General features: G+C 42.1%; 1 protein-coding gene across 3 annotated transcripts in view; it reads left to right on the top strand.

Annotated features, from left to right (window-relative positions):
* Positions 1–198: 198 nt before the first annotated feature.
* The window catches only part of LOC118372750 (lissencephaly-1 homolog A-like), a 63,990-nt gene continuing 39,393 nt past the window's right edge, over positions 199–24,795 (top strand). Inside the window, exons 1-3 of one of the 3 annotated variants that reach the window (XM_035758739.2) lie at positions 199–523; positions 1,438–1,532; positions 12,347–12,654. In XM_035758739.2, the coding sequence (XP_035614632.2) occupies positions 12,623–12,654 (32 nt within the window). In that variant the 5' untranslated portion in view covers positions 199–523; positions 1,438–1,532; positions 12,347–12,622. Of the gene's footprint in view, positions 524–1,437; positions 1,533–1,897; positions 2,062–12,346; positions 12,655–24,795 lie in introns of those variants that run through there. The other 2 variants (XM_035758738.2, XM_035758740.2) reach the window with 2 other exon arrangements.

The raw sequence follows: 24,795 nt of genomic DNA on the forward strand, positions 1-24,795 counted from the left end.
ATCATGCATTTCAAGTGTAAAGACTGGATGTTTATTTTTGGTATCCTACTAGTGGACCTGTCACACAAGTGTTGCAGTACATAGTTCTATGAATTATGTCCCGTCATCAATAGAGATCAAGTTCTGATAACATTCTGGAATCTGAATATCCACTGTAAACATCCGTCAATGACACCATCGGCAGAGGCTGGGTAATGATGTGTAGTCAAAAATAGTGAATGTTCATAGCTACTTGTTAAGTAACATTAGAGTAGGTTATCAGTGGGTGTTTGCAAGAATCTATTTTCTTTTAAAGTAGGGCTGTGATCAAGGACGTGCGCGCGCGTCGCTGTCAGTTTGTAAACGCAAGCGCGTCCCCGACTCTGAAGGCGAATGCGGCAGGAAAAAACAAGGATTGCAAGAGAGAAAAGTCGGCATACTCTAACCTCGAGATCATACGTTCCTTATTTTGGAACGAAAAACACGTCCTTTTGGCTTGTATAACTGCCCGAACTAGCTAAGGATATTCAGGAAAAACTATAGGGTAAGTTGTTTTGCAACAGATATTGAGTATCGAAGAAACGCTAAGTGGGGAAAAGGACGATGTGGCTGTAATTTTTGCGCCTCCTTTCAATGTCTCAAAATGGCGGACAGGCCGCTTGGAGCAGCAGGTAGCTGGCCATCAGAGTTGTAAATGTCTATGCTAACCAACTAGTGGCACTGGTCGATTTGCTTCTAAGTAACTGTTGTTAACTTGATTTAAGTTACTATTTGATGAGGACTTGCACCTATTTTTCAAGTGTTATTGATCCGATAATTTGATATCAACTTTCTAGCTTGCCAGCCAGCAGCTAACGTTCACCAGTGGAAATCATTTTGACGTTAGCTAGGCTAACCGGCTGGTTAGCGGGCTTGCCAAACTCATCAATTGTGTGTGTGGGTCGCGAGTTGCCTCGCATCAAGTCTGTGCATAAACATTTATATTTGTAACTATATATAGTTAACTTTTTAAACGTTTATGTTGAGTGCATTGCCAATAGCTTCATTCAATTGAATCCGTTGCTTTTTCAACTCGCATTCGAATGACTAGCTAGCGTTGCGATCATATGTAGGTCATGATTTGGGTGACAGTTATTTCACATACCAGCTACAAATGTATACCAGCTAATGTGTTGTCGAGCATATCTACTTGGTATACGGGTGTCTGCTTGAACAAGCTAGATAACTTTAGCTAGGTAACGTTACCCACGATTTATAGAATGTTCAATAATGGAAAAGGGCGTATGCACTCAGCTGTATCATTCTTTTGAGAGCTATTTAGGAGGTAGGCAGCTACGTGTAAATATATTACTTAGGTCGTATCGGTCGATTGTCATGTTAAACATTTGATGTGGTCTGATATTTTGACACCTTTGTTTAACTCAGCTAGTTACCAAATTAGTTGTGTGTTTCCTGTAGCCACTGACTACGCTACTCAGACCATCCATCACGTTACATCCAGTGAGCTGGACAACTTCGATCGTTTTGTGATCTGTCATCAAGGCTCTAGACCGGTAACGTAAATCATCATCATTACAGTTGGCCCTGTTTTACGAATGATCTAAGTTGAATGAATTCATGCAGTTTATAGAAATAAGTGTGGAACACATCGGTGGAAAAAAGTTTGAGGAAAACTACAATTTGTTTTGACCAATAGCTTTAGCTTGAAACCTATGTTATCTTAATATTTTTACATTTTATTTTGCGATTGAGGATCGACTATAGTTTCAGTTTGATCACGTGGGTTGAAAGGCAGCGGTATCCTCCATTCGGTTAGAAAAGACGCCACCCCTCCTACTGCAGAATGGATCCTTCAGCCTGCGTCTCTTTCCGCTGAAACTGACAAGTCACTCTCCTCCTCCCCGCCTTGATGGTACCCCTATCGTGTTTGAAGCAGTATCCGTTGCTATGCAGTCCTCCCCGAATGTATAATTTCAACCTGGCCAGATCAGAGCTTGGCTACACCTGTAAGGATTGCTGCAGCAGCTGATGCAACCGAAATTATGGATTTGTTTTAGGAGTGGAGCTTCAATTGATAACTTGGTAGCTATATTTTTCTCCTTTACAGTTGTAACTAATGTGATTCTATGGTTTGTATGTCTATGCTGATGGACCCTACTTGATTGAATAGGCAGTCACTTGATGTAAGCATTTAGATGTTGCATTTTTTTTACATGAATTGGTAGTTTTGGGATATTTTAATAGGTTACTTGTTTGTGGTTGCAGGCTTGACAAATTTCCAGACTCATTTAGAAAATAAAGCAGATTTTTAAAATCCTGAGAACATAAACACATGTGCTCCCTCATGTATCTATTGTTGTGCCAAATAGCTAATCGGTAATCATGGTGTTTGTGATTCTCATAATGGCCTCAATACACACCATGTGATATTTGACTGGTATACAAGAGGTGGGACTATGTTAACCTGACTGATTTGTTTAGTATACCTTTCAGTGTTTTGAGTGGTACCTGACCCATGGCGACATTGAAAATGTGTTTTCAGGTTCAAATTTTATTTGTCACATGCGCCGAATACAATAGGTGAACAGTGAACTGATTACTTAAGAGTCCCTAACCAACAATGTAGTTTAAAAAAATACTAAAGATTAAGAAATAAAAGTAACAAGTAATTAAAGAGCAGCAGTAAAACAACAATGGAGAGACTATATAGAGGGGGTACCGGTTAGTTGTGGTAATATGTACATGTCGGTAGAGTTATTCAAGTGACTATGCATAGATGCCAAAATTGCATCTATACACAGAGGAGGATGTTTGATTCCTCTCTCTGAGGAGGAGGGAGGATGAGAGCGAGAGAGAGTGTGTCTTTTTTGTGAATGCAGAGTGCCTCACTAACACAGTCAGCACCAGATGCCCATGTTACCCTGTTTTGAGCTTTAGCCCAGAGGTCACAGTAGGACAGTGGCTGACCTTCAGCACAGGAGGACTGGTCTAACACACACACTGCTAATAATGACATGCCAGCCCAGCAGCCCCCCTCCTGTCTCTGGGTCTGCGACAGCCAGGTTGGGTTCACCTTCACATGACAGCTTAGTGCCACTGCTCATTTAATGGGTTTTGGATTGGAAATCAACAATTCCCAGCATATTATGTGAGGACTTGGAAATCACTGCACTATTACTTATAAAACAGTCAAATAAACACACTATTATTGCACTGACCCATCACCGCATTACAAAAAGAGGTCAATTTCAACCAATCACTGCACATTTACCTCATACGGTTAAATCAAGCCACCTGTCACTCCAAAATTTCCCCTCAACAGTGCATTTTCACTACAAATTGGACAAAATCATTGCATATTGCCATACAAAATGTCAGAATTGCTTCAGCAAAATTTAGCAGTTTGTCTGCAAATATTACACAAAATCCACACTAAATAATGTCGAGACTTGGAAATATGATGCCAGTATGCGTAATATTTATTCCGTCAGCTCATGCCATTGTGATATTTAAAACCGCTTGATTTCTGAATCCTGTCAAGGATCAAGACACTATCCATGATTTGCACATTGCACTCCATAGCCTACATGGAACATTTGAAAATATGCTGAAAACCCTTAATTTGATCTTTGTTCTGATCAGTTTAATGTTGGCCTATGTGCAGTCAACTTGGATTTGTTAAGTAGGCTTGTCTTATGTCTGTTTGTTGCTTTAAAGCGCCTTAATGTAATCAATAGCGCTATAAAAGTTTAATTTATCTTCTGTCAGTGGTTTAGCTAGCACTCAATGATATGTTGCCCTGGCCTGTAGCAGCTCTTCTCCTCTGACTCTCCCAGAGTCCTGTCTACCACAGACCTCCGTGTTGTTACTGAGCACTCCCTCAGCGTATGTGTACTCTGATCTGCTAATCATGACTCTTCTGTCAGGGGACTCTGACTGCAGTGATGATGGCCAGACCCATGTTTTATTGGCCTCTCTTTGCTTCTCGGCAGCGGTGGTGCACATTGTCACTGCACTCAGTCATGGTTCCTGCCATCTGTCTCAATTGGCTTGCTTAAATATACATGGTAGGAGGAGGAGCCAAGATTGAATGGACTTCTTCCACCACTCTGTCTAGGATGTGGAAAGTCAACAAAGCTAAAATATGTTCAGTTTGAATGTATTAGGTTTAAGAATGAATGCTTTATGTGACTGAATAGCAGCAGCCGTCCATTTTATCCCTGGTTGCTTTAGGCTTCTCTCAGACCACATAGCTTGGATAACAGCAATTGCAGCCAGCACAGGTGATGACTTCTGGAAGACTGCAGTTTGTGCCAGATGTTAAATCCCCTGTCATTATCAATTAGTGATAAAGCTCTTCAAATAATTTCTGCAAGAGTGCCCTGCCTATCTAGAAGAGAGCTACTGTGCACAAGCTGGTCATTATTTATAGAATAACTAGCTCTGAAAATCCCATTTTTATGTATGTAGCCTTTGTTAGAGGTTCTGGCTGTTCCAGCTGTTATTTTAGAGGTTTAATGCTGGTGTTGTGGCGTGGCCGCTTGCTTCTGTGTTTGTATGCGCCTGCATGCAGACCTGGAGAGTTTCAGTGTATTTTGGTTGCAGGCAGAGATGGGAGTGGTTAGTCAATACTGAACTCTGTCTAACCAGAGCTTTGTGGTAAACCAGCATGCTAGCTGACCTAAAATAACTCCTCTCAATTGGTGGTTTGAGTGTTTTTCCAATGTGCAAGTGAACTGAGGACTGATGACCCCGAGCTACTAGCATAGTGTTGTGTCTGACATTAATTGTTAAATCAAAATCAAATCAAATTTATTTATATAGCCCTTCGTACATCAGCTGATATCTCAAAGTGCTGTACAGAAACCCAGCCTAAAATCCCAAACAGCAAGCAATGCCGGTGTAGAAGCACGGTGGCTAGGAAAAACTCCCTAGAAAGGTCGAAACCTAGGAACCGGCATGGTCAAATAATAATAATCACAGGCAGAACAGTTGAAACTGGAGCAGCAGCACGGCCAGGTGGACTGGGGACAGCAAGGAGTCATCATGTCAGGTAGTCCTGAGGCATGGTCCTAGGGCTCAGGTCCTCCGAGAGAGAGAAAGAAAGAGAGAATTAGAGAGAGCATACTTAAATTCACACAGGACAGGAGATGTACTCCAGATATAACAAACTGACCCTAGCCCCCCGACACAAACTACTGCAGCATAAATACTGGAGGCTGAGATGTGACCACAGGAGCTGTAGGCATCTAGTCAGACCACGGTGTCCTGAAATGTACCGTGGAAACTGGTGATTGATTTAAAATCTTAAGTATTATTACCAGTTACACTTTTAAGCCTTGTTTTAAAGTCAGTACCTGCTTTTCTCAGGTCCGTTAGGTAGTTGTAGTTATCAGGGACATGTTACATGTACATTATTGTCAGTAGCAGGGCTCTACGCTGACCTTTTTTTACAAGGTGCACGTAGACTTTTAATTTAAACATTTTCTTTAGGGGGGGGGAGCACAACAAAACCCTATTCATACTGGACTAGTATTAGAACGTTGCTTACCTAATTAAAACCCTAGAATGTCCGTTATTCCAGAGGACGATTCGACAGGATTCATTTTTTTCTAAACCGCCCCCTGTAATTATTTCATACTTTTTTTCAATAAATTGAGTTATATTACGGAAGCCTGGAGGTAATTTTTTTCTAGGCGTGAAGATATTTCAACTCCAGGTGATAACAGGGCTACACTGATAACTCGAGCTTGGTTCCTAAGTTTCTAAACCATAGTCGCCATAATATTTGAATTGAGGAAGTGTGATCCGAAGTATGTTCTAAATGCCCCTCAGTCTTCAGATGTGACCTAAACAGTGCACTTGCTCTTGATGTGTTTTAAGGCTATGGACGAGGAAAAAGTGAACTTACAATTTCTAAATGTTTAGGTCAGTTGTATGCTGCTTTGCAATCTATTAACCGCAAGGGTTGCATTAAATAAGCTCTATTTTTTACTGATGCATTTGGCAATATTAAATTAATACGCACAAACTTATAAGCATTTACTGTGTGAGTGTGTACATGTAGGCCCTTCAAATATAGGCTATGCGCATCACTTCATTCAATTTATCGAATCAGTTTTTTCTTTTGCTCAAATCGTGAAATGTAGGTGCGCATGGAAAAATACATTCATTTTCAAAGCCATTTGGATTGATACAGGAGTCGATGATGACGTTGAGTGGCAAAGAACAACAAAGGAATCCTGCTGTTGTGATTTGGATTTGGGAATCTGGGAAAGGAAATGCAGTGATATTGGACTTCTAAATCCCTATTGCTGTATTTGTGTGACAGTCTGATAGTGCTGCTAAGTGTGTTATTCCACCCTTTGTTTTTATCATTCCATAGTAGTGTAGCACTGAAGCATTTACTATTCCTTTGTTCATGGCCTTGTTCAGTCAGAATTCAGAAAGGCATTGACTAAAATGCACTATCAGTATACATTACTATTGTAAGGATTAAGATGTTTAAGAAATACACGTTATCTGTTGGGTTCTGTTAGCCTGTTGAATCATGCTTACCTCTCTATAGACTTTGATCTTTGATATGCTGATGTAGGCCTACAGCTAATCTACTTGATTATTTTATTCTGCAAATTATAATCGAATGTGTCGACTAGCCTACTAGTCTTAGTTGATTGTAGATAAAGTTATTGTAAATTCACTTAGCAGGCTATTAGAACTAGCTTCACAGGCTGCATTTTTATAATACCCAGATGTTTTCAAACTTTTTTTTTCTTCCTGTTTTTGTTTCTTCATGGTTCCAGTGGAGTGTTGACCTGTGACCTGTGAATTGATCCATTCTTCAAATATTGAGTCCTGCTTACTGTGCCATACCTGACAGGGCTCTATGCTGACTGAATGAAAAATATTTGAGATATTAAAACTAGAATCCCACATTTTTCTAGGTGCACTGGTACTCCTCAATAAAAATTACAGGTTTCACATCAATATATTTAGGCGCATTTGCAAGTGAAGTGGTCGCACTGTAGAGCCCTTCCTGACCACAGAGAAATATGGATAGTTGGAGAACTCTGACCACTGACACACACAATCTCATCACCTTGGGTATGATAATCAAGATTATTGGCATGGTCTGCTGCTGTTTCACAGTTGACCTTTCTCATTCAACTGATAAAATAGCATACTTATGACTCAGAGCACCAGCCTTCAGGGCAGACTATGCTAACATTCAGAGCAGTCTACGCCAACTTGCCAACCCACAGGGCACAGCCATGCCAACTTTGGATAGCTGGTTTCCTTATTCAGTCGCCGCAGGTACACAAAGACTAGAGAATTAACAGAAATCTGCATTTTCAGAACACAGACACACTTTTTATTATCTGTTTTTTTTGTTGCTGTGTTTTGTTGCTTCCATAGTGATCAGTGGCGTGAAAAGTGCAACGCTATTTGGCTAGCAGACACACGTACTTTGGCTTACAATAAAAAAAAGCATGTTTTTTTCTGGTCAAAAATATATTTCTGTTTATCATAGAATGTAGCCAAATACGTTTCCTAATGTTTTGCTTGAGGTTAATCTTGCATTTTACTAGAGTTAGACAGATTATGATTTTTAATGCCGATTCCGATTATTGGAGGACCAATGAAAGCCGATACCGATTAATCAGCTGATTTTTTTTTTGTCTGTGTAATAATGACAATTACAGCAATACTGAATGAACACTTATTTTAACCTAACGATACATAAATAAAATATATTTAGTCTCAAAATAAATGTTGAAACATGTTCATTTTGGTTTAAATAATGCAACAAAAACAAAGTGTTGGAGAAGAAAGTAAATATGTGCCATGTACAAAAGCTAACGTTTAAGTTCCTTGCTCAGAACATGATACCATATGAAAGCTGGAACCATCCTTTTAACATGAGTCTTCAATATTCCCGGTTAAGAAGTTTTAGGTTGTAGTTATTATAGGACTATTTCTCTTTATACCATTTGTATTTTATATACATTTGACTATTGGATGTTCTTATAGACACTATAGTATTGCCAGCCTAATCTCGGGAGTTGATAGGCTTGAAGTCATTAACAGCGCCGTGCTTCAAGAATTGCGAAAAGCTGCTGGCAGACGCAGGAAAGTGCGGTTTGAATGAATGCTTACGAGCCTGCTGCTGCCTACCACCGCTCAGTCAGACTGCTCTATCAAATCATAGACTTAATTATAATACAATAAACACACAGAAATACGAGCCTTGGGTCATTAATATGCTCAAATCCTGGAAACTATAATTTTGGAAACAAAACGTTTATTCTTTCAGTAAAATACGGAACCGTTCCGTATTTTATCGAACGGGTGGCAACCCTAAGTCTAAATATTGCTGTTACATTGCACAGCCTTCAATGTTATGTCATTTCTGTGTGTTATTGTTATAATTTATTATGTTATAATTAAGTCTATGATTTGATAGAGCAGTCTGACTGAGCGATGGTAGGCACCAGCAGGCTCATAAGCATTCATTCAAACAGCACTTTTGTGCGTTTTGCCAGCAGCTCTGCTGTTTATGACTTCAAGCCTATCAACTCCCGAGATTAGGCTGGTGTAACGATGTGATGTGAAATGGCTAGCTAGTTAGCTGGGTGTACGCTAATAGCTATTCAAGTCACTCGCTCTGAGACTTGGAGTAGTTGTTCCCCTTGCTCTGCATGGGTAACGCTGCTTCCAGGGTGGCTGTTGTTGTATTCCTGGTTCGAGCGCAGGTAGGAGCGAGGAGAGGGACGGAAGCTATACTGTTACACTGGCAATACTAAAGTGCCTATAAGAACATCCAATAGTCAAAGGTATATGAAATACAAATGGTAGAGAGAGAAATAGTCCTATAATAACTACAACCTAAAACTTCTTACCTGGGAATATTGAAGACTCATGTTAAAAGGAACCAAATCAAATCAAATTTTATTTGTCACATACACATGGTTAGCAGATGTTAATGCGAGTGTAGCGAAATGCTTGTTCTTCTAGTTCCGACAATGCAGTCATAACCAACGAGTAATCTAGCTAATTCCAAAACTACTACGTTATACACAAGTGTAAAGGGATAAATAATATGTACATAAAGATATATGAATGAGTGATGGTACAGAGCGGCATATGCAAGATGCAGTAAGTAGATGGTATCGAGTACCCTATATACATATGAGATGAGTATGTAAGCAAAGTGGCATAGTTCAAAGTGGCTAGTGATACATGTATCACATAAAGATGCAGTAGATGATATAGAGTACAGTATATACGTATACATATGAGATAAATAATGTAGGGTATGTCAACATTATATTAAGTAGCATTGTTTAAAGTGGCTAGTGATATATTTTACATCAATTCCCATTATTAAAGTGGCTGGAGTTGAGTCAGTGTGTTGGCAGCAGCCACTCAATGTTAGTGGTGGCTGTTTAACAGTCTGATGGCCTTGAGATAGAAGCTGTTTACGGTTGTGGGCGGAGCAGTTGCCGTACCAGGCGTTGATACAGCCCGACAGGATGCTCTCGATTGTGCATCTGTAGAACCACCAGCTTTCATATGTTCTCAAGTTCTGAGCAAGGAACTGAAACCTTAGCTTTCTTACATGGCACATATTGCACTTTTACTTTCTTCTCCAACACTTTGTTTTCGCATTTTTTAAACCAAATTGAACATGTTTCATAATTTAAGGCTAAATCGATTTTTATTGATGTATTATATTAAGTTAAATAAGTGTTAATTAAGTATAGTTGTAATTGTCATTATTACAAATACATTTTTTTTTAAAGCGGCCGATTAATCTGCATCGGCTTTATTTGTCCTCCAATAATCGGTATCTGCGATGAAAATTCATAATTGGTCGACCTGTAATTTAAAAAATATATACTTTTCTGTATTTAAAGTGTAGATTTCTTTGTTCCTGTGACTCCTGTACCCACGCGCACACACTCTAACCAGGTAAATGGGTGCATCTTGTGGCAAGGCAATCACCTCTTAAATCGTGGTGTGATGTCATTACATTTTCTCCCAAGCCAATTGCATCGCTTGTGTTATTGTTCCAACAGTGTACTTACTACTGATGAAACACTGAAATGAGAAAGATAACGCGCAATGTCTAGCACGATCACAAATTACACACACAGAAACCTGCTATTAAGAGTAAAACATATCTTGTATGGAAAATCAACATGTTATACTGCACTACAGTCATTTAGCAAAGGCTCTTATCCAGAGTAAATGTACAGCTTTCATGTTGCCAGCCTTGAAATCTTTGCCCATGCCTGGAGTGTATGACAAATGGGAGCAACAAATGCAGTGTTTTATCTGCAACATTGTGAACGATTCACCTCACTGATTAAACCCTTGAGATCTTTCCCCTGCAGTCAGTGTATGACAGGGTGATTACTGCTTGCACGGTGTTGACATCAGTGTTCATAGGTCAGGTGGTGCCCAGGGCAATTCATATTCACAGCATAGTCCATGCCAAAGCCCCACGTCTCGTTCCTCTAGCTATCTGCTGCTGATAACCAGTTTTGACTGCTCTGCTACATAAGTGTCAAGTCCACCAACCGCTGATAAAGAACCACCGTTTCCATTCATTACATTCCTTATTGGGTTTTGTGTAGAATCTATTGACTAGGCCACCTTTGCTTTTATCAACTTTTTTCTAGATTTCTCTTGCAAGAAAATAAGCCTACTTCTGTGTGCAAATGGCAACAGGTGGAAATTCGCCAGCCTTAGGATCACCTAGGCTACATGTTGACTGATTTAAAGGAATTCATTGGCTTTTCCTCCAGTAGGTTACATCTTTTAGGGTGTGTTCCAGTTACCATGGTGCTCTATTCCTTTAGGTCACCCTTCCTGGGTGCTATGTTGAAGCAAAGGCTGGAATTGATCTTCTCTTCCAATGGTCTCCTCGCTTCCCTCTGTCGTTGTTGAGAAGGAGATGAGGAGCAGGGACATGAGGAGAAGAAGCCCTGGAATCAAGGAAAATATTTCCCCTTAGCGTTTAACAGCTGTGTTTTGTTTACTGGTCTGGGCGAGATGATGTGATCCTTCTCCCAGTAGACTAAGAGGCTTACCGTGGCTAATGGCAGTGGCTGGCGACTCAGGTTAATCCCAAGTACCATCAACTTTGTCCTGAGTGGATAGTATGTTTTCCTGTAGGATGATCACTCAAGCACTCAAGCCCTCTTAAATTGATTTTGTATGAAGTGAGGTCGTAGATGAGATGTTTTGAAATCATGAGACCAAAAAGGCCACTGATTTGATTATTTTATTAATTCAATTATTTGAGCTCTGTTGTTTTGAAGCCCTCGTCATTCGGTTTCATATGAATTGTTATCAGCCATTTCTGAGGGAACCGGGAGAAGTGAAATTAGTTTGGTCTGCCTGGAGATTTGACTGCACTGTCGGCCGTTACTGTCCTGCATTTTACTGTTCTGTTGGACAGGCGTTGGGAGGGGAACTGTGGGTTGCAGGAATCTGGGTCATCTCTCTACTCTACATGTGGTAGGAACTCCCTACAGGGGGATTTCTTTTTATTTTCTTATTTAACCTTTATTTAACTAGCCAAGTCAGTTAAGAACAAAGGGTCTGATGCTTCTAGCTAGCAATGACATGCAGAGCCTAAGACTGCTGACCAGGCTGCCTCATAGGGCTGGAGTAGTGGGGTGTTGGTGGTGGGAATGTAGAAGAGTGGTTACTGGGAGAGTTGAACAGGTGAAACACCTGATGAAAATGAGGATGGTTTTAAACTCTTGTTGGCTAGCACATTATATAATTAAGCAATAAGTATGGTGTATATGGCCAATATACCACGGCTAATGGCTGTTCTTATGCACGAAGTAATGCAGAGTGCCTGGATACAGCCCTTAGCCGTGGTATATTGGCCAAATACCACAAACCCCCGAGGTGCCTTATTGCTATTATAAAATGGTTACCAGCATAATTAGAGCAGTAAAAATAAATTTTGTCATACCCGTGGTATACGGTTTGATTTACCACGGCTGTCAGCCAATCGGCATTCAGGGCTTGAACCACCCAGTTTATAATATACCTGTAAGGCTTGTTGAAGAACAGGTCAATATATTCTATTGATGCAACAGTCAGCTGCATTATTGTGACCTCTCCTTATCTTTCTGGCTCTCAGTAGTGTTACAGGAAGAGCTGGCTTTAGACACCGCTGCTCTTTACTGTCATATGAATGTTCTCGTCCCTATCTGCCCTCTGCCTGTTCTTCTATCAGGTGTTTGTCATGCATACATAATACTGACCTCTCGCTCGGTCTCTTTCTGTCGCTCTACTTTCTCTCTCCCCTCGCTCATATTCTCCCCTCTCTCTCTCTTCCCAGATGCAGTTTAGAACTGACTGGTAACCCTTCTGCAGGCGTTCCCCTCGTCTCATTTTTGGAGCCAGAGCTTTTGGGGGGCAGAGTCCTGCGTTAGTGGCAGAGCCTCCATCCCCCAGTTAGCCGGAGTCGTCATTGTACATCGGAACACTGTCGCTGTCGAAGTGTGTTGGTTGGATTGAACTGATCTGATCTTCTGACTGGGGAAACCGCAGCAGCTGCAAGCCAAGCCCTCTGCTTGACCACCCCTGGCCCCGCCTACACCTCCCTGCTGCCACCATGGTTCTGTCACAACGGCAACGAGACGAACTGTGAGTAACGCACACATACAGCCCACAATTTTGTTGCAAGAACTAGCTGAACTGCTGTTTCTTTGATATCCACCACCAGACATTCTCTAGTCCAGTCCTGTATAACACAGCCATGTGGCATCAGCATTACCTATGACATTCGGGGACTGTGGCTGGTGAATTTTAATTATGTGGGCTAGAAGCCACATGAGCTCAATACATGCATCTGTGTTCAGCAAAAGGGGGGAAAGCAGGTGAGCACAGAAAATTGTGTTTCTTCCTAGCCCCCCTGCAAAGTGCAAACCTTGTTAACCATTCCATCCATTCCAGAGACACAAAGCAACATCTCTAGCTAGTTATTACCATTGTTCTTGTTAGACAGACATGTATGCAGTAAGGAAAAATGCCCACTCTCTCACAGCACAAGATGTGCATTGATTATTTTAAACTGGCCGAATGGGGTGAATTATTATGTTTTTTTTAGGCCCATCTGGAAGAATCAATGATCTGTAGTTAGTTAGGGTGCCTGGGGGCCAGACACACTCCCATGAGGTCCCCATATATTGGTCTCCTCCTTCCTGTCTCCAGAATGTTATTGATCATTGTTCGGTTTGACCTCTAACTGTGACCCAAAAGATGGCATAAGGCAGAATCCTCACAAAGGGTGTGGATAACGACACAGCCTAATATTGCTAGTGCAGAGGTGATCTCTTTAACATGTGGCCAAGGAAATGGGCTGATGTTTACAATGGCTTTTGTACTATGTGGAAGTCCAGATAGTCCCATGTGTGTTGTCCACAAAGTCAGAAGCATTGATTTGTTGAGTTATACACACATACATAATGTGTGCAGCTGTGCATTAAGTCAGGGATAATGCATAGCAGGGGAGACACTGTTGTAGCCAGAGATGACAGGATAGGTGTGTGACCAACCATGCGGTGTCTGTAGCCCTGCGGTGTCTATGAACCTGGAGGTTCTATGAAGCTGGTAATTAACCCCTGAAGCGGGGGATAAGAGGGTTAACACAGCCCTATGTCAGATCAGATACATGATGAGAAGTTTGTGGAGATGGTTACAATATGTGGAGTGGGTGTATCTGAGCTCTGTTTGGGGTAGGGGATTACACATCTATATGAGAGCAGAGGGGAGAGGGGAGAAAAAATAACACCTCTAAAATGCTTATTGTAATAATAAGCAGTTGTTAAAATTCCTGCATTCACGAACCGGCATTCTTTATTTTTCAACATATTTTTTACATAATAGATTCTGAATTAGATAAACGTATATTTTTCGGCAGGTACATATGCAGGATGCTACCCTCGCACAGCATGGCTTTCGCTACAGATCAAAACTCCAAACCTACAACCTAATTTTGACCAAAATTTACCAGAGATATTACTTCTTGCAAGGTGTCCTTTTTCCAAGCTATATGGAGGGTGCTCTAGCAAGCAAACAGCAGAGACCTGAGGACACCATTCCAACCTGGAACTGACTGAGTAGTGTTTGGGCTGATGCTATTTTGAAAGCCAGGGGAGAAAAAAAAGGTACATTACAATCTATTTCACTTCATGGGGACTGAAAGCTGAGTTAAGTCTGCCAGGCTTGCAAGGACAGACTAGATACAAATTCAATTAGCACCAAGGTGTGAAGTAAAAGGTCTTTGGGCCCAACAAGTGGCAGGAGTTATTGAAGCCCCCTCCTGCTGTTCAAAGACCATTCACTGGCACTTCTTTTGTCGAATATGTAGTAGCAGTAATGTTTTTTTGTGTGAAGGAAAACTAATTCCACTAATGTTTTAAGTGCCACTCTATTGTCGCAAAAAAACCACAAACCATTTCACCTGCTTTTTTAATTGAGCAATAATGCCCAATGAGGTGTGGTATATGGCCAATATCCCACGGAAAAGGGCTGTTCTTATCCGCAACGCAGAGTGCCTGGACACAGCCCTTAGCTGTGGTATATTGGCCATATATCACAAAACCCTGAGGTGCCTTATTGCTATTATAAACTGTTTACCAATGTAATTAGAGATGTAAAAATAACTTTTGTCATACATGTGGTATACTGTCTGACATACCACGGCTGTCAGCCAATCAGCATTCAGGGCTCCCAATTTAAGTTAAGACGCAGATTTTATGTGGTCCTTCTGTAGCTCAGTTGGTAGAGCATGGCGCTTGTAACGCCAGGGTAGTGGGTTCGATTCCCGGGACCACCCATACGTAGAATGTATGCACACATGACTGTAAGTCGCTTTGGATAAAAGCGTCTGCTAAATGGCATATATATTATGGTCTGAGTTTTGAAAATGCCAATTTCTGAAACCTAAGGTGACCCCTGATTCTAATTAAGATATTGATGTGTTAGCAAGAGTTAGCCTAACCATGAATTTATTTGGATTGATGAACTAGGTTAGTGCTATTACCATATCTGTAATGAGATGGGTTGACTATAAATGTGGCGGCCCTTCACACTGCAGAACAAAACACTTGTCATTCTCTTGACAATGTGTTTCTGTATTTTAGTTTAGCCTAACAGACGCAGGGCCAGCGGAACTCTCAGTATCGCTATCGTGTATTCCATTGGAATTCTAATCATCCTTATTCAGAACACTGCGTAGGCTTCTGACATTCTATTCTGTTATTTAATGCCTGGACACACACAAAATACAGGAAACCAGTACAGGACTATTGCTCCTTGTGAGCTGCCAGGCCGACGAAGAGTGGCGCCTGTTGCGTTGCATCTAATGGAGAGTCCTTTGTCCCTAGTGTTTTAAGAGGAGGCTCTTGACAGTAAAACACCCACTAAGAACTGTGGGGCTGCCGCGCCCGCTCTCGCTGTGTTCTGGGAAACCGGGCGGCCATCTTGAGTCCTAACAGCTTAAACAATGGACTGACTGGGGAGAAATGGTGACTGACCAGTTGACTGCCCCGGCCTCGTCAGTACTCTATGACCCCTTTCCCCTCCCTCACCACCTTCATGGTTTATTTGTTGTCAAGCCGTACGCATTGATCTTGTTCCCGTTCTATTGAAAACTTTCTCCCCCCTCTCAATGTTTTTGTGTCCGAACTCAACTGTCAGATTGAGCTGGAGAGATGCTTCTTCAGGGTAAGTGAAAGCTTCTTTAAATTGCTCATGCTTTTAGAAAGCAAAAGTCTAGGAGAACAAGGATGTTTGGCTCACTGGTGATATAAGTCATACCGCCATAGAGATTGTTAGTTAAGTGAGAAAGAATGGGGAATACATTTGTCTGTGCTTGTTTTTATGCACTTTGTAGGCTTCTTAAACAAACTTTGTGCTTCTTGCAATAGCAACTGATTCCCTCACTGTTGTATGTAAATTATCTATCCGTCTCTGTCACCTTATTCTGAAAACAGCTATATTGTTTTAAGTGTCAAGCCTGTTTGTCAGATGTCACGATTACAAAATAGAAAAGTTATATTCTTATTTCCAGAACCAATGAAAAGCACACTTTGTTTTTCCACGGAAATTAGATTCAAGCCCAGAGACCACGGCAGTAAAAATAGATGCGGTGAACCCCCCCAGACCTGCTGGCAGGAGGCAGACATGTGCAGATCGGCCAAGTTCAAGCTTATTTATTTTTTCCTGCTTCACAAAGAACTTCTCTTTAGTCTTTTCCAGGTTTTTTAGTCATATGTTTCATGTGACTGTGTTCCTGCTCAGCTGCACCCACTAGCTGTGATTGTGCTGACGTAAGCACATCAAGATTATTAATAGTGAAAGTACATTGTACAGTCTGAGGTTAATGGTATAGAATAGCACTGACAACAAAACAGAGTGACATACTCATACAGACCTTTGATCCGCTTTTATGTGACTGACTGGAAAAAGGGGGCCAATTTTAAATCAATGTAATTTTTCAGTCTTGATTGTTTCGTAACTCTTTGATTCATTCTGGGTCCTATTCCTTTTCTTTTTGGGGTAGCTAAGTTCATTGTATCTCATTGTGGAATTGTTTTAACTGGCTTTCCTGAATATGTTGAACATGGAGACATGTCATCAAATGTAGAACAATGAACACATTTTGTTGGCAGACACATTTCTTTAATGGTACAACAAGCTCAATCACTCCCTGTGCTCTGTATTGGGTGTGGCAGCTGGCTTCTATGGGAAATTGCTCACACGTGTCCATCTTGTCTATACACACACACACACACACACACACACACACACACACACACACACACACACACACACTCCTGTGGCGTGATCATGGTGTACTGTGTATCGAGTGTGACTGGGTAGCCGGCAGGATTCCATCAGCAATATGGATCTAATATCCAGCCGGTCAGACAGACGGATTGTGTGGGGACACCACTGTTCTAACTTCACTGAAAATTGCTAGTGCTCAGACTGCCATCATAGCATACATTTCTCAGGGCATATTTCTTGAAACCTCTTCCTGTTGTTCTTACAGAGGATGTTACGTCTGCTTGTTGAAGCATGAAACGTGGGATATGTGCTTTGTATGCATTACACAACCATGTAGTGTATTTTAGCAGGCTAATTTAACTGAACCTGACTTGTGGGTCTTGCTGCTAGTCCTCTGATTACATGAGTTGGTAATCTAAATCTTCCTGAATCCTGTTAGGTCAACTCTACTCTCCCGCGTCAGTCTCTCTCCCCTCTGAAGCCTCCTGAATCATGTTAGGTCAACTCTACTCTCCCTCGACTGTCTCTCTCCCCTCACCCTTGTCTTTGTCTCTACCCCTATCTCTTGCGCTCTCCTTTCCCCCATTTTCTCGCCCTCTCTTCCCCCCTCCTCCTGTAGTCTTACTCAGGCTGAACAATGTAAAGGCCGGCTCATTTAGTCTGTGCCCTTGACTCCTGAGAGGTGTGGCTCTATCGAGCCCACCAAATCTCATTATGCCTGCTGCTAGTGGGAGCGGCTGTTTGTTGTAATGAAGAATTAGCTCAGCAGCTACAGCAGATTGTGTTCACCATGCATATTTTGTGTATTCTGTGTATTTGCAGCTGACTCAACAGTACCAATCAAGAGAGACACACACACACACACACACACACACACACACACACACACACACACACACACCTCACCTCACCTCACCTCCATGTGTTGTAGAGCTCACTGACTCTCCTCCAATTTGCATATCAGTAACATGTCATTGCCTCTGTATGTGGTGGGGAAACTGACTTGGCTGGTACTGGTAAATACTACGGTCAGAATTACCTTTATCACCTCCTTTCCCTGTGCATATTCACAGCTGTCTGGTGTGCTCTTCTACGCTGAGGGATGAACATACTGTTATCCTCTAATCTTATCCCAAACCAGTCAATTCCATTTTAACTGTAGCCTCCACTGCTAAAGGGGATGCATTAGCTTTCTTGAGTATAGACCGTGACATACCCACCTATCTCAGACAGAGAATAAGTTAACTAGGTCTACTTTATGGTATTATTAAAAGAGTGGAGGCTAAATGAAAGGTGTAAAACCATGACGTACCAATTTACCGTCTATTTTGAATTTTATTCAACCTTTCCGTAGTAAATGGGTTTGTGGATTAATTGGCTAGTTAAAGGCTGAATCGCTGCAGGTAAGAAGACTGTTAATTGGCACTGTCTAATGACCAAGACATGGGGCCAGTCTCAAATGGTTCCCTATATAGTGCACTACATTAGGCCAGAGCTTTTTATTCCCCATACCAGAGCTCTGAGACACTGGTCAAAAGTAGTACGCTAATACGGAATAGGGAGCTATTTTGGATGCAAGCCTGGAGTAGCCCAACACCACCAATCAGATACATTCAGCTGGACATTCGTATGACTGACTGGTATTTTTATGGACATTTTAGAGTTGCCCAGCGACACAACCGAAATGACCCAATCCTGTTATGATTGGTTCAAACCCCTGAAGGTTAGAGGCAACAAGTCCTCTCCTACATGTTCTCAGATCCACACAATCCTTTGTTGAAGAAATAATATTGATTTTTAAATGTTTCCCCCTCCATTATTTTTCTCCTTACCTCCCTGCCCCTCAGTGGGCAGAGGAGCTCCTGTGTGCTGCTCTTCCATGGCTTCCACTTGGCTGAACATGGTTTTGTGATCTTAACCGCCAGACAGACATTCTACTGCTCTACTAAGCCATGTGTGCCTCAGACACAGCCGAACACTGGCCACTATGAGCGGTATAGAGTCCCATTCTCTGTCCTAGTACAGCAGTGGGATAGAACTGAAGTAATGAAGAAGCCCACCTCTCTCTTGTTTGTGTATTGCTTTTCTTCGATTTGTTTATTTATTGAATGTCTCCAGCTCTCTGTAATTAGTCTTCCTCTGCCTGGCAGTCACAGTGGCCTTGTCTTTTTAATAATAATATAATAATAATATATGCCATTTAGCAGACGCTTTTATCCAAAGCGACTTACAGTCAGTCATGTGTGCATACATTCTACGTATGGGTGGTCCCGGGAATCGAACCCACTACCCTGGCGTTACAAGCGCCATGCTCTACCAACTGAGCTACAGAAGGACCACATCATTTTTACAACTGTACTGAGCCCTGTTTGTTTGCACTGAGGTTATCAGTTCACAGGCCAGGAGAGCAGCACCATAACACTGAGACAGAACAGGCCCAGGCTGTGATGTAATGCTCTATATGCGGCAGCAGGCAGGCAGCACAGGGCATCTCATAAACTTTCAGCCTATTCAGAAGTAAACAAAAGTCGACTATATAGAAGCCTGAATACGCCAATACCACTCAAGGGTTGAAATGAGTGATGCACCGATATGACAAGTTTGACAGATATCCAGTATTTTCCTTGCCCAAAAAATCGATACAATTTTAAATAAATCAGAATCTGCTTTTTTAAAGCATTCTAGTACAGTTAAATACTTAACACACACACATGGACGCAGCAGTCTAAGGCACTGCATCTCAGTGCAAGAGGTGCAACTACAGTCCCTGGTTCAAATCCAGGCTGTATCACATACGGCCGTGATTGGAAGTTCCATAGGGAGGAGCACAATTTGGCCCAGTGTCGCCCGGTCTGTCATTGTAAATAATAATTTGTTCTTAACTGCCTAGTTAAATAAAGGTTACACACACCACACTGACCAAAAAGTTATTTTGTTGGCATTTACGTATATCAAATCAAATGTATTTATATAGCCCTTCGTACATCAGCTGATATCTCAAAGTGCTGTACAGAAACCCAGCCTAAAACCCCAAACAGCAAACAATGCCGGTGTAGAAGCACGGTGGCTAGGAAAAACTCCCAAGAAAGGCCAAAACCTAGGAAGAAACCTAGAGAGGAACCAGGCTATGTGGGGTGGCCAGTCCTCTTCTGGCTGTGCCGGGTGGAGATTTTAACAGAACATGGCCAAGATGTTCAAATATTCATAAATGACCAGCATGATCGAATAATAATAATAAGGCAGAACAGTTGAAAATGGAGCAGCAGCACGGCCAGGTGGACTGGGGACAGCAAGAAGTCATCACGTCAGGTAGTCCTGGGGCATGGTCCTAGGGCTCAGGTCCTCCGAGAAAGAAAGAGAGAATTAGAGAGAATTAGAGAGAGCATACTTAAATTCACACAGGACAGGAGATGTACTCCAGATATAACAAACTGACCGTAGCCCCCGACACAAACTACTGCAGCATAAATACAGGACCTCCATCTTCTGCTAGCTTGCTACCCATGGCTCGGCTAGCTGTCTTAATCGCCGTGACCCCAACCAAGCTCACTAATCACTGGACCCTTATGATCACTCGGCTAAGCATGCCTCTCCTCAATGTCAATATGTTTTGTCCATTGCTGTTCTGTTTAGTGTTTATTGGCTTATTTCACTGTAGAGCCTCTAGCCCTGCTCATTATACCTTATCCAACCCTTCAGCTCCACCACCCACACATGTGATGATATCACCTTTTTTCAATTATGTTTCTTGAGACAATATCTCTCTCATCACTCAATTGCCTAGGTTTACCTCCACTGTATTCACATCCTACCATACCTTTGTCTGTACACTATACCTTGAATCTATTTTATCGCCCCCAGAAACCTGCTCCTTTTACTCTTTGTTCCGGACGTCCTAGACGTCCAATTCTCATGGCTTTTAGCCGTACCCTTATCCTACTCCTCCTCTGGCAATGTAGAGGTGAATCCAGGCCCTGCAGTGCCTAGCTCCACTCCTATTCCCCAGGCGCTCTCTTTTGATGACTTCTGTGACCGTAAAGGCCTTGGTTTCATGCATGTTAACATTAGAAGCCTCCTCCCTAAGTTTGTTTTATTCACTGCTTTAGCACACTCTGCCAACACGGATGTCTTAGCCGTGTCTGAATCCTGGCTTAGGAAGACCACCAATGACTCTGAAATCTCCATCCCTAACTACAACATTTTCAGACAAGATAGAACAGCCAAAGGGAGCGGTGTTGCAATCTACTGCAGAGAGAGCCTGCAGAGTTTTGTCCTACTATCCAGGTCTGTACCCAAACTATTTGAACTTCTACTTTTAAAAATCCACCTCTCTAAAAACAAGTCTCTCACCGTTTCCGCCTGCAATAGACCACCTTCTGCCCCCAGCTGTGCCCTGGACACCATATGTGAATTGATTGTCCCATCTATCTTCAGAGCTCGTGCTGCTAGGTGACCTAAACTGTGACATGCTTATTAACACCCCGGCCATCCTACAATCTGAGCTTGATGCTGTTAATCTCACACAAATGATCAATGAACCTACCAGGTACAACCCCAAGCCGTAAACACGGGCACCCTCATAGATATCATCCTAACAAACTTGCCCTCCAAATTCACCTCTGCTGTTTTCAACCAAGATCTCAGCGATCATTGCCTGCATCTGTAATGGATCAGCTGTCAAACGACCTCCACTCATCACTATCAACCAAATGCTCCCTAAAACACTTCAGCGTGCAGGCCTTTCTAATCGACCTGGCCCGGGTATCCTGGAAGAATATCGACCTCATCCCGTCAGTAGAGGATGCCTGGTTATAAAAAAAAGCCTTCCTCACCATCTTAAATAAGCATGCCCCATTCAAGAAATTTAGAACCAGGAACAGATATAGCCCTTGGTTCTCTCCAGACCTGACTACCCTTAACCAACACAAAAACATCCTGTGGCGTTCTGCATTAGCATCGAACAGCCCCCGTGAAATGCAACTTTTCAGGGAAGTTAGAAACCAATATACACAGGCAGTTAGAAAAGCCAAGGCTAGCTTTTTAAAGCTGGAATTTGCTTCCTGCAACACAAACTCCATAAAGTTCTGGGACACTGTAAAGTCCATAGAGAATAAGAACACCTCATCCCAGCTGCCCACTGCACTGAGGCTAGGAAACACTGTCACCACCGATAAATCCACTATAATTGAGAAATTCAATAAGCATTTTTCTACAGCTGGCCATGCTTTCCACCTGGCCACCCCTACCCCGGTCATCAGCACTGCACCCCCCACAGCAACTCGCCCAAGCCTTCCCCATTTCTCCTCCCAAATCCAGTCAGCTGATGTTCTGAAAGAGCTGCAAAATCTGGACCCCCCACAAGTCAGCTGGGCTAGATAATCTGGACCCTTTCCTTCTAAAATTATCTGCCGGAATTGTTGCAACCCCTATTACTAGCCTGTTCAACCTCTCTTTCGTGTCATCTGAGATTCCCAAAGATTGGAAAGCAGCTGCGGTTATCACCCTCTTCAAAGTTGGGGACACTCTTGGCCCAAACTGCTACAGACCTATATCTATCCTACCCTGCCTTTTCTAAGGTCTTCAAGAGCCAAGTTAACAAACAGATCACCGACCATTTCGAATCACACTGTAGCTTTTCCGTTATGCAATCTGGTTTCACAGCTGGTCATGGGTGCACCTCACGCTCCCATGGCCACGCTCAAGGTCCTAAACGATATCTTAACCGCCATCGATAAGAAACAATACTGTGCAGCCGTATTCATTTTACCTGGCCAAGGCTTTCGACTCTGTCAATCACCACATCCTCATCGGCAGACTCAACAGCCGTGGTTTCTCAAATGATTGCCTCGCCTGGTTCACCAACTACTTCTCAGACAGAGTTCAGTGTGTCAAATCGGAGGGCCTGTTGTCCGGTCCTCTGGCAGACTCTATGGGGGTGCCACAGGGTTCAATTCTTGGGCCGACTGGCTTCTCTGTAAATATCAATGATGTCTCTCCTGCTGCTGGTGAGTCTCTGATCCACCTCTATGCAGACGACACCATTCTGTATACTTCTGGCTCTTCTTTGGACACTGTGTTAACCTCCCTGCGCACGGAACCCGCTAGCGGGCTGAAATTCCATAACATACGGCGTTCGCTACATAAATAGTTATATTAAACATTCATGAAAATACGAGTGTCTCACATGTTTCGAAAGCCTAGAATCTTGCTAATCCAACTGTGTTGTCAGATTTAAAAAAGGATTTACTGCGAAAGAATACGATGCGATTATCTGAGCATAGAGCCCCATAAAAAAACAACTATTTTAACCAGCACAGGCTTAACATATTCACAAACTGCATTAAAATAAATGGTTTACCTTTGACGATCTTTGTCTGTTTGCAATTCCAATGCTCATTGTTACACAATGAATTATCTTTTTGTTTGATAATATCCGTTTTTATAGCCCAACACGGAACATTTTGTGAACCGCTTGTCGTGAATTCCGTCTCATTCCATTTTCGACGACACATTCCAGGTAAATAACCCACACGGAACGTGACTTTTCTAGTCATGTTTGGTTTCACTGCAATCAACTGGTTTGTTTGTAACACAATCAAACCTGATGGGCCATTTCGCGGGACGTGTTGAATGAAAGAAACCGATTTGAAGACAACGAGTAATGACATCCTTGTGCACCAATGATTTGCCTGCTGTTTCGTTGATTGACTGTATTTTAACCCAATGACCACTGATCGTCTTGAAATCTAGCTGGGTAGATAGCCAATGAGCTGAGATAAACGGCAATAGGCCATGTTTATGTGTTGCAAGACCAACCCATGTAGTAAGCTCCAGTGTAAAGTGAGTCATTCGCTATTGAAGTTTCATACCGGAAGGAGAAACGCATATTACGCACTGCATTGTTTGGTAAACGCGCAGATTCAATCATTATGGCGACTAAGTCAGGGAAAGCTAAATTTAAGTCTAGATATACAGATGTACACACAATTTTAGAATAAATTGATTGGGAAGGTGAGACGGAGATTGTTGTAGGACGATTCATTTAGCGATTGTGGAGGAATATTTTTTTGAACGGGAGAGGACATTGTTTTGGACTGGTAAGTTCTTATCATGCTAATGCCCTTGTTTTGAAATTAATAACATAAATTAAAAAATCTAATAATATTTTATTTTAGAAGCAATATATAAACATGTAATGTCATGAAATGTGACATGCGTGTGTCTGCCGCCTCACATGAAATAGCCTATTTGAGGCTGTTGAGGGGAGGGCAGGCCCACACAACAATGGCCAAAGTGAAATGGAGACAGTAGATACAGCTGGTCTGTTGTAATATAATAAAGACAGTAGATCTAGATGGTCTGTCATAATATGAGACAGATCTAGCAGGTCATAATGTATTCAACCTTATGTTCCCTGTACTCTATATATATATCTGTTTATTATACCTGTTGGTACAGCGCTCATATGTGAAACTATTCTAAATGAAAATTATCTTTCAAAGTGACACTGAGTGTTATCCGGTGTCCTGTGTGAATTTAAGTATGTTCTCTCTAATTCTCTCTTTCTCTCTCCCGGAGGACCTGAGCCCTAGGACCATGCGTCAGGACTACCTGGCATGATGACTCCTTGCTGTCCCCAGTCCACCTGGCCTTGCCGCTGTTCCAGTTTCAACTGTTCTGCCTGCGGCTATGGAACCCTAAACTGTTCCTTTTTACTCTTGAGGTGCTGTCCTGTTGCACCCTCTACAACCACTGTGATCTCCACCTGGCACAGTCAGAAGAGGACTGGCCACCCCTCATAGCCTTGTTCCTCTCTAGGTTTCTTCCTAGGTTTTTGCCTTTTCTAGGGAGTTTATCCTAGCCACCGTGCTTCTACACCTGCATTGCTTGCTGTTTGGGGTTTTAGGCTGGGGCTATATAAATTGATTTGATTTGATAGAGGACTGAGGGTCTTCCAAATATTGAAAGTGTGTAAATAGTTACCCATGTTAT

The sequence above is a fragment of the Oncorhynchus keta genome, chromosome 18 (assembly GCF_023373465.1).
Source record: "Oncorhynchus keta strain PuntledgeMale-10-30-2019 chromosome 18, Oket_V2, whole genome shotgun sequence".
Lineage (NCBI taxonomy): Eukaryota > Metazoa > Chordata > Actinopteri > Salmoniformes > Salmonidae > Oncorhynchus > Oncorhynchus keta.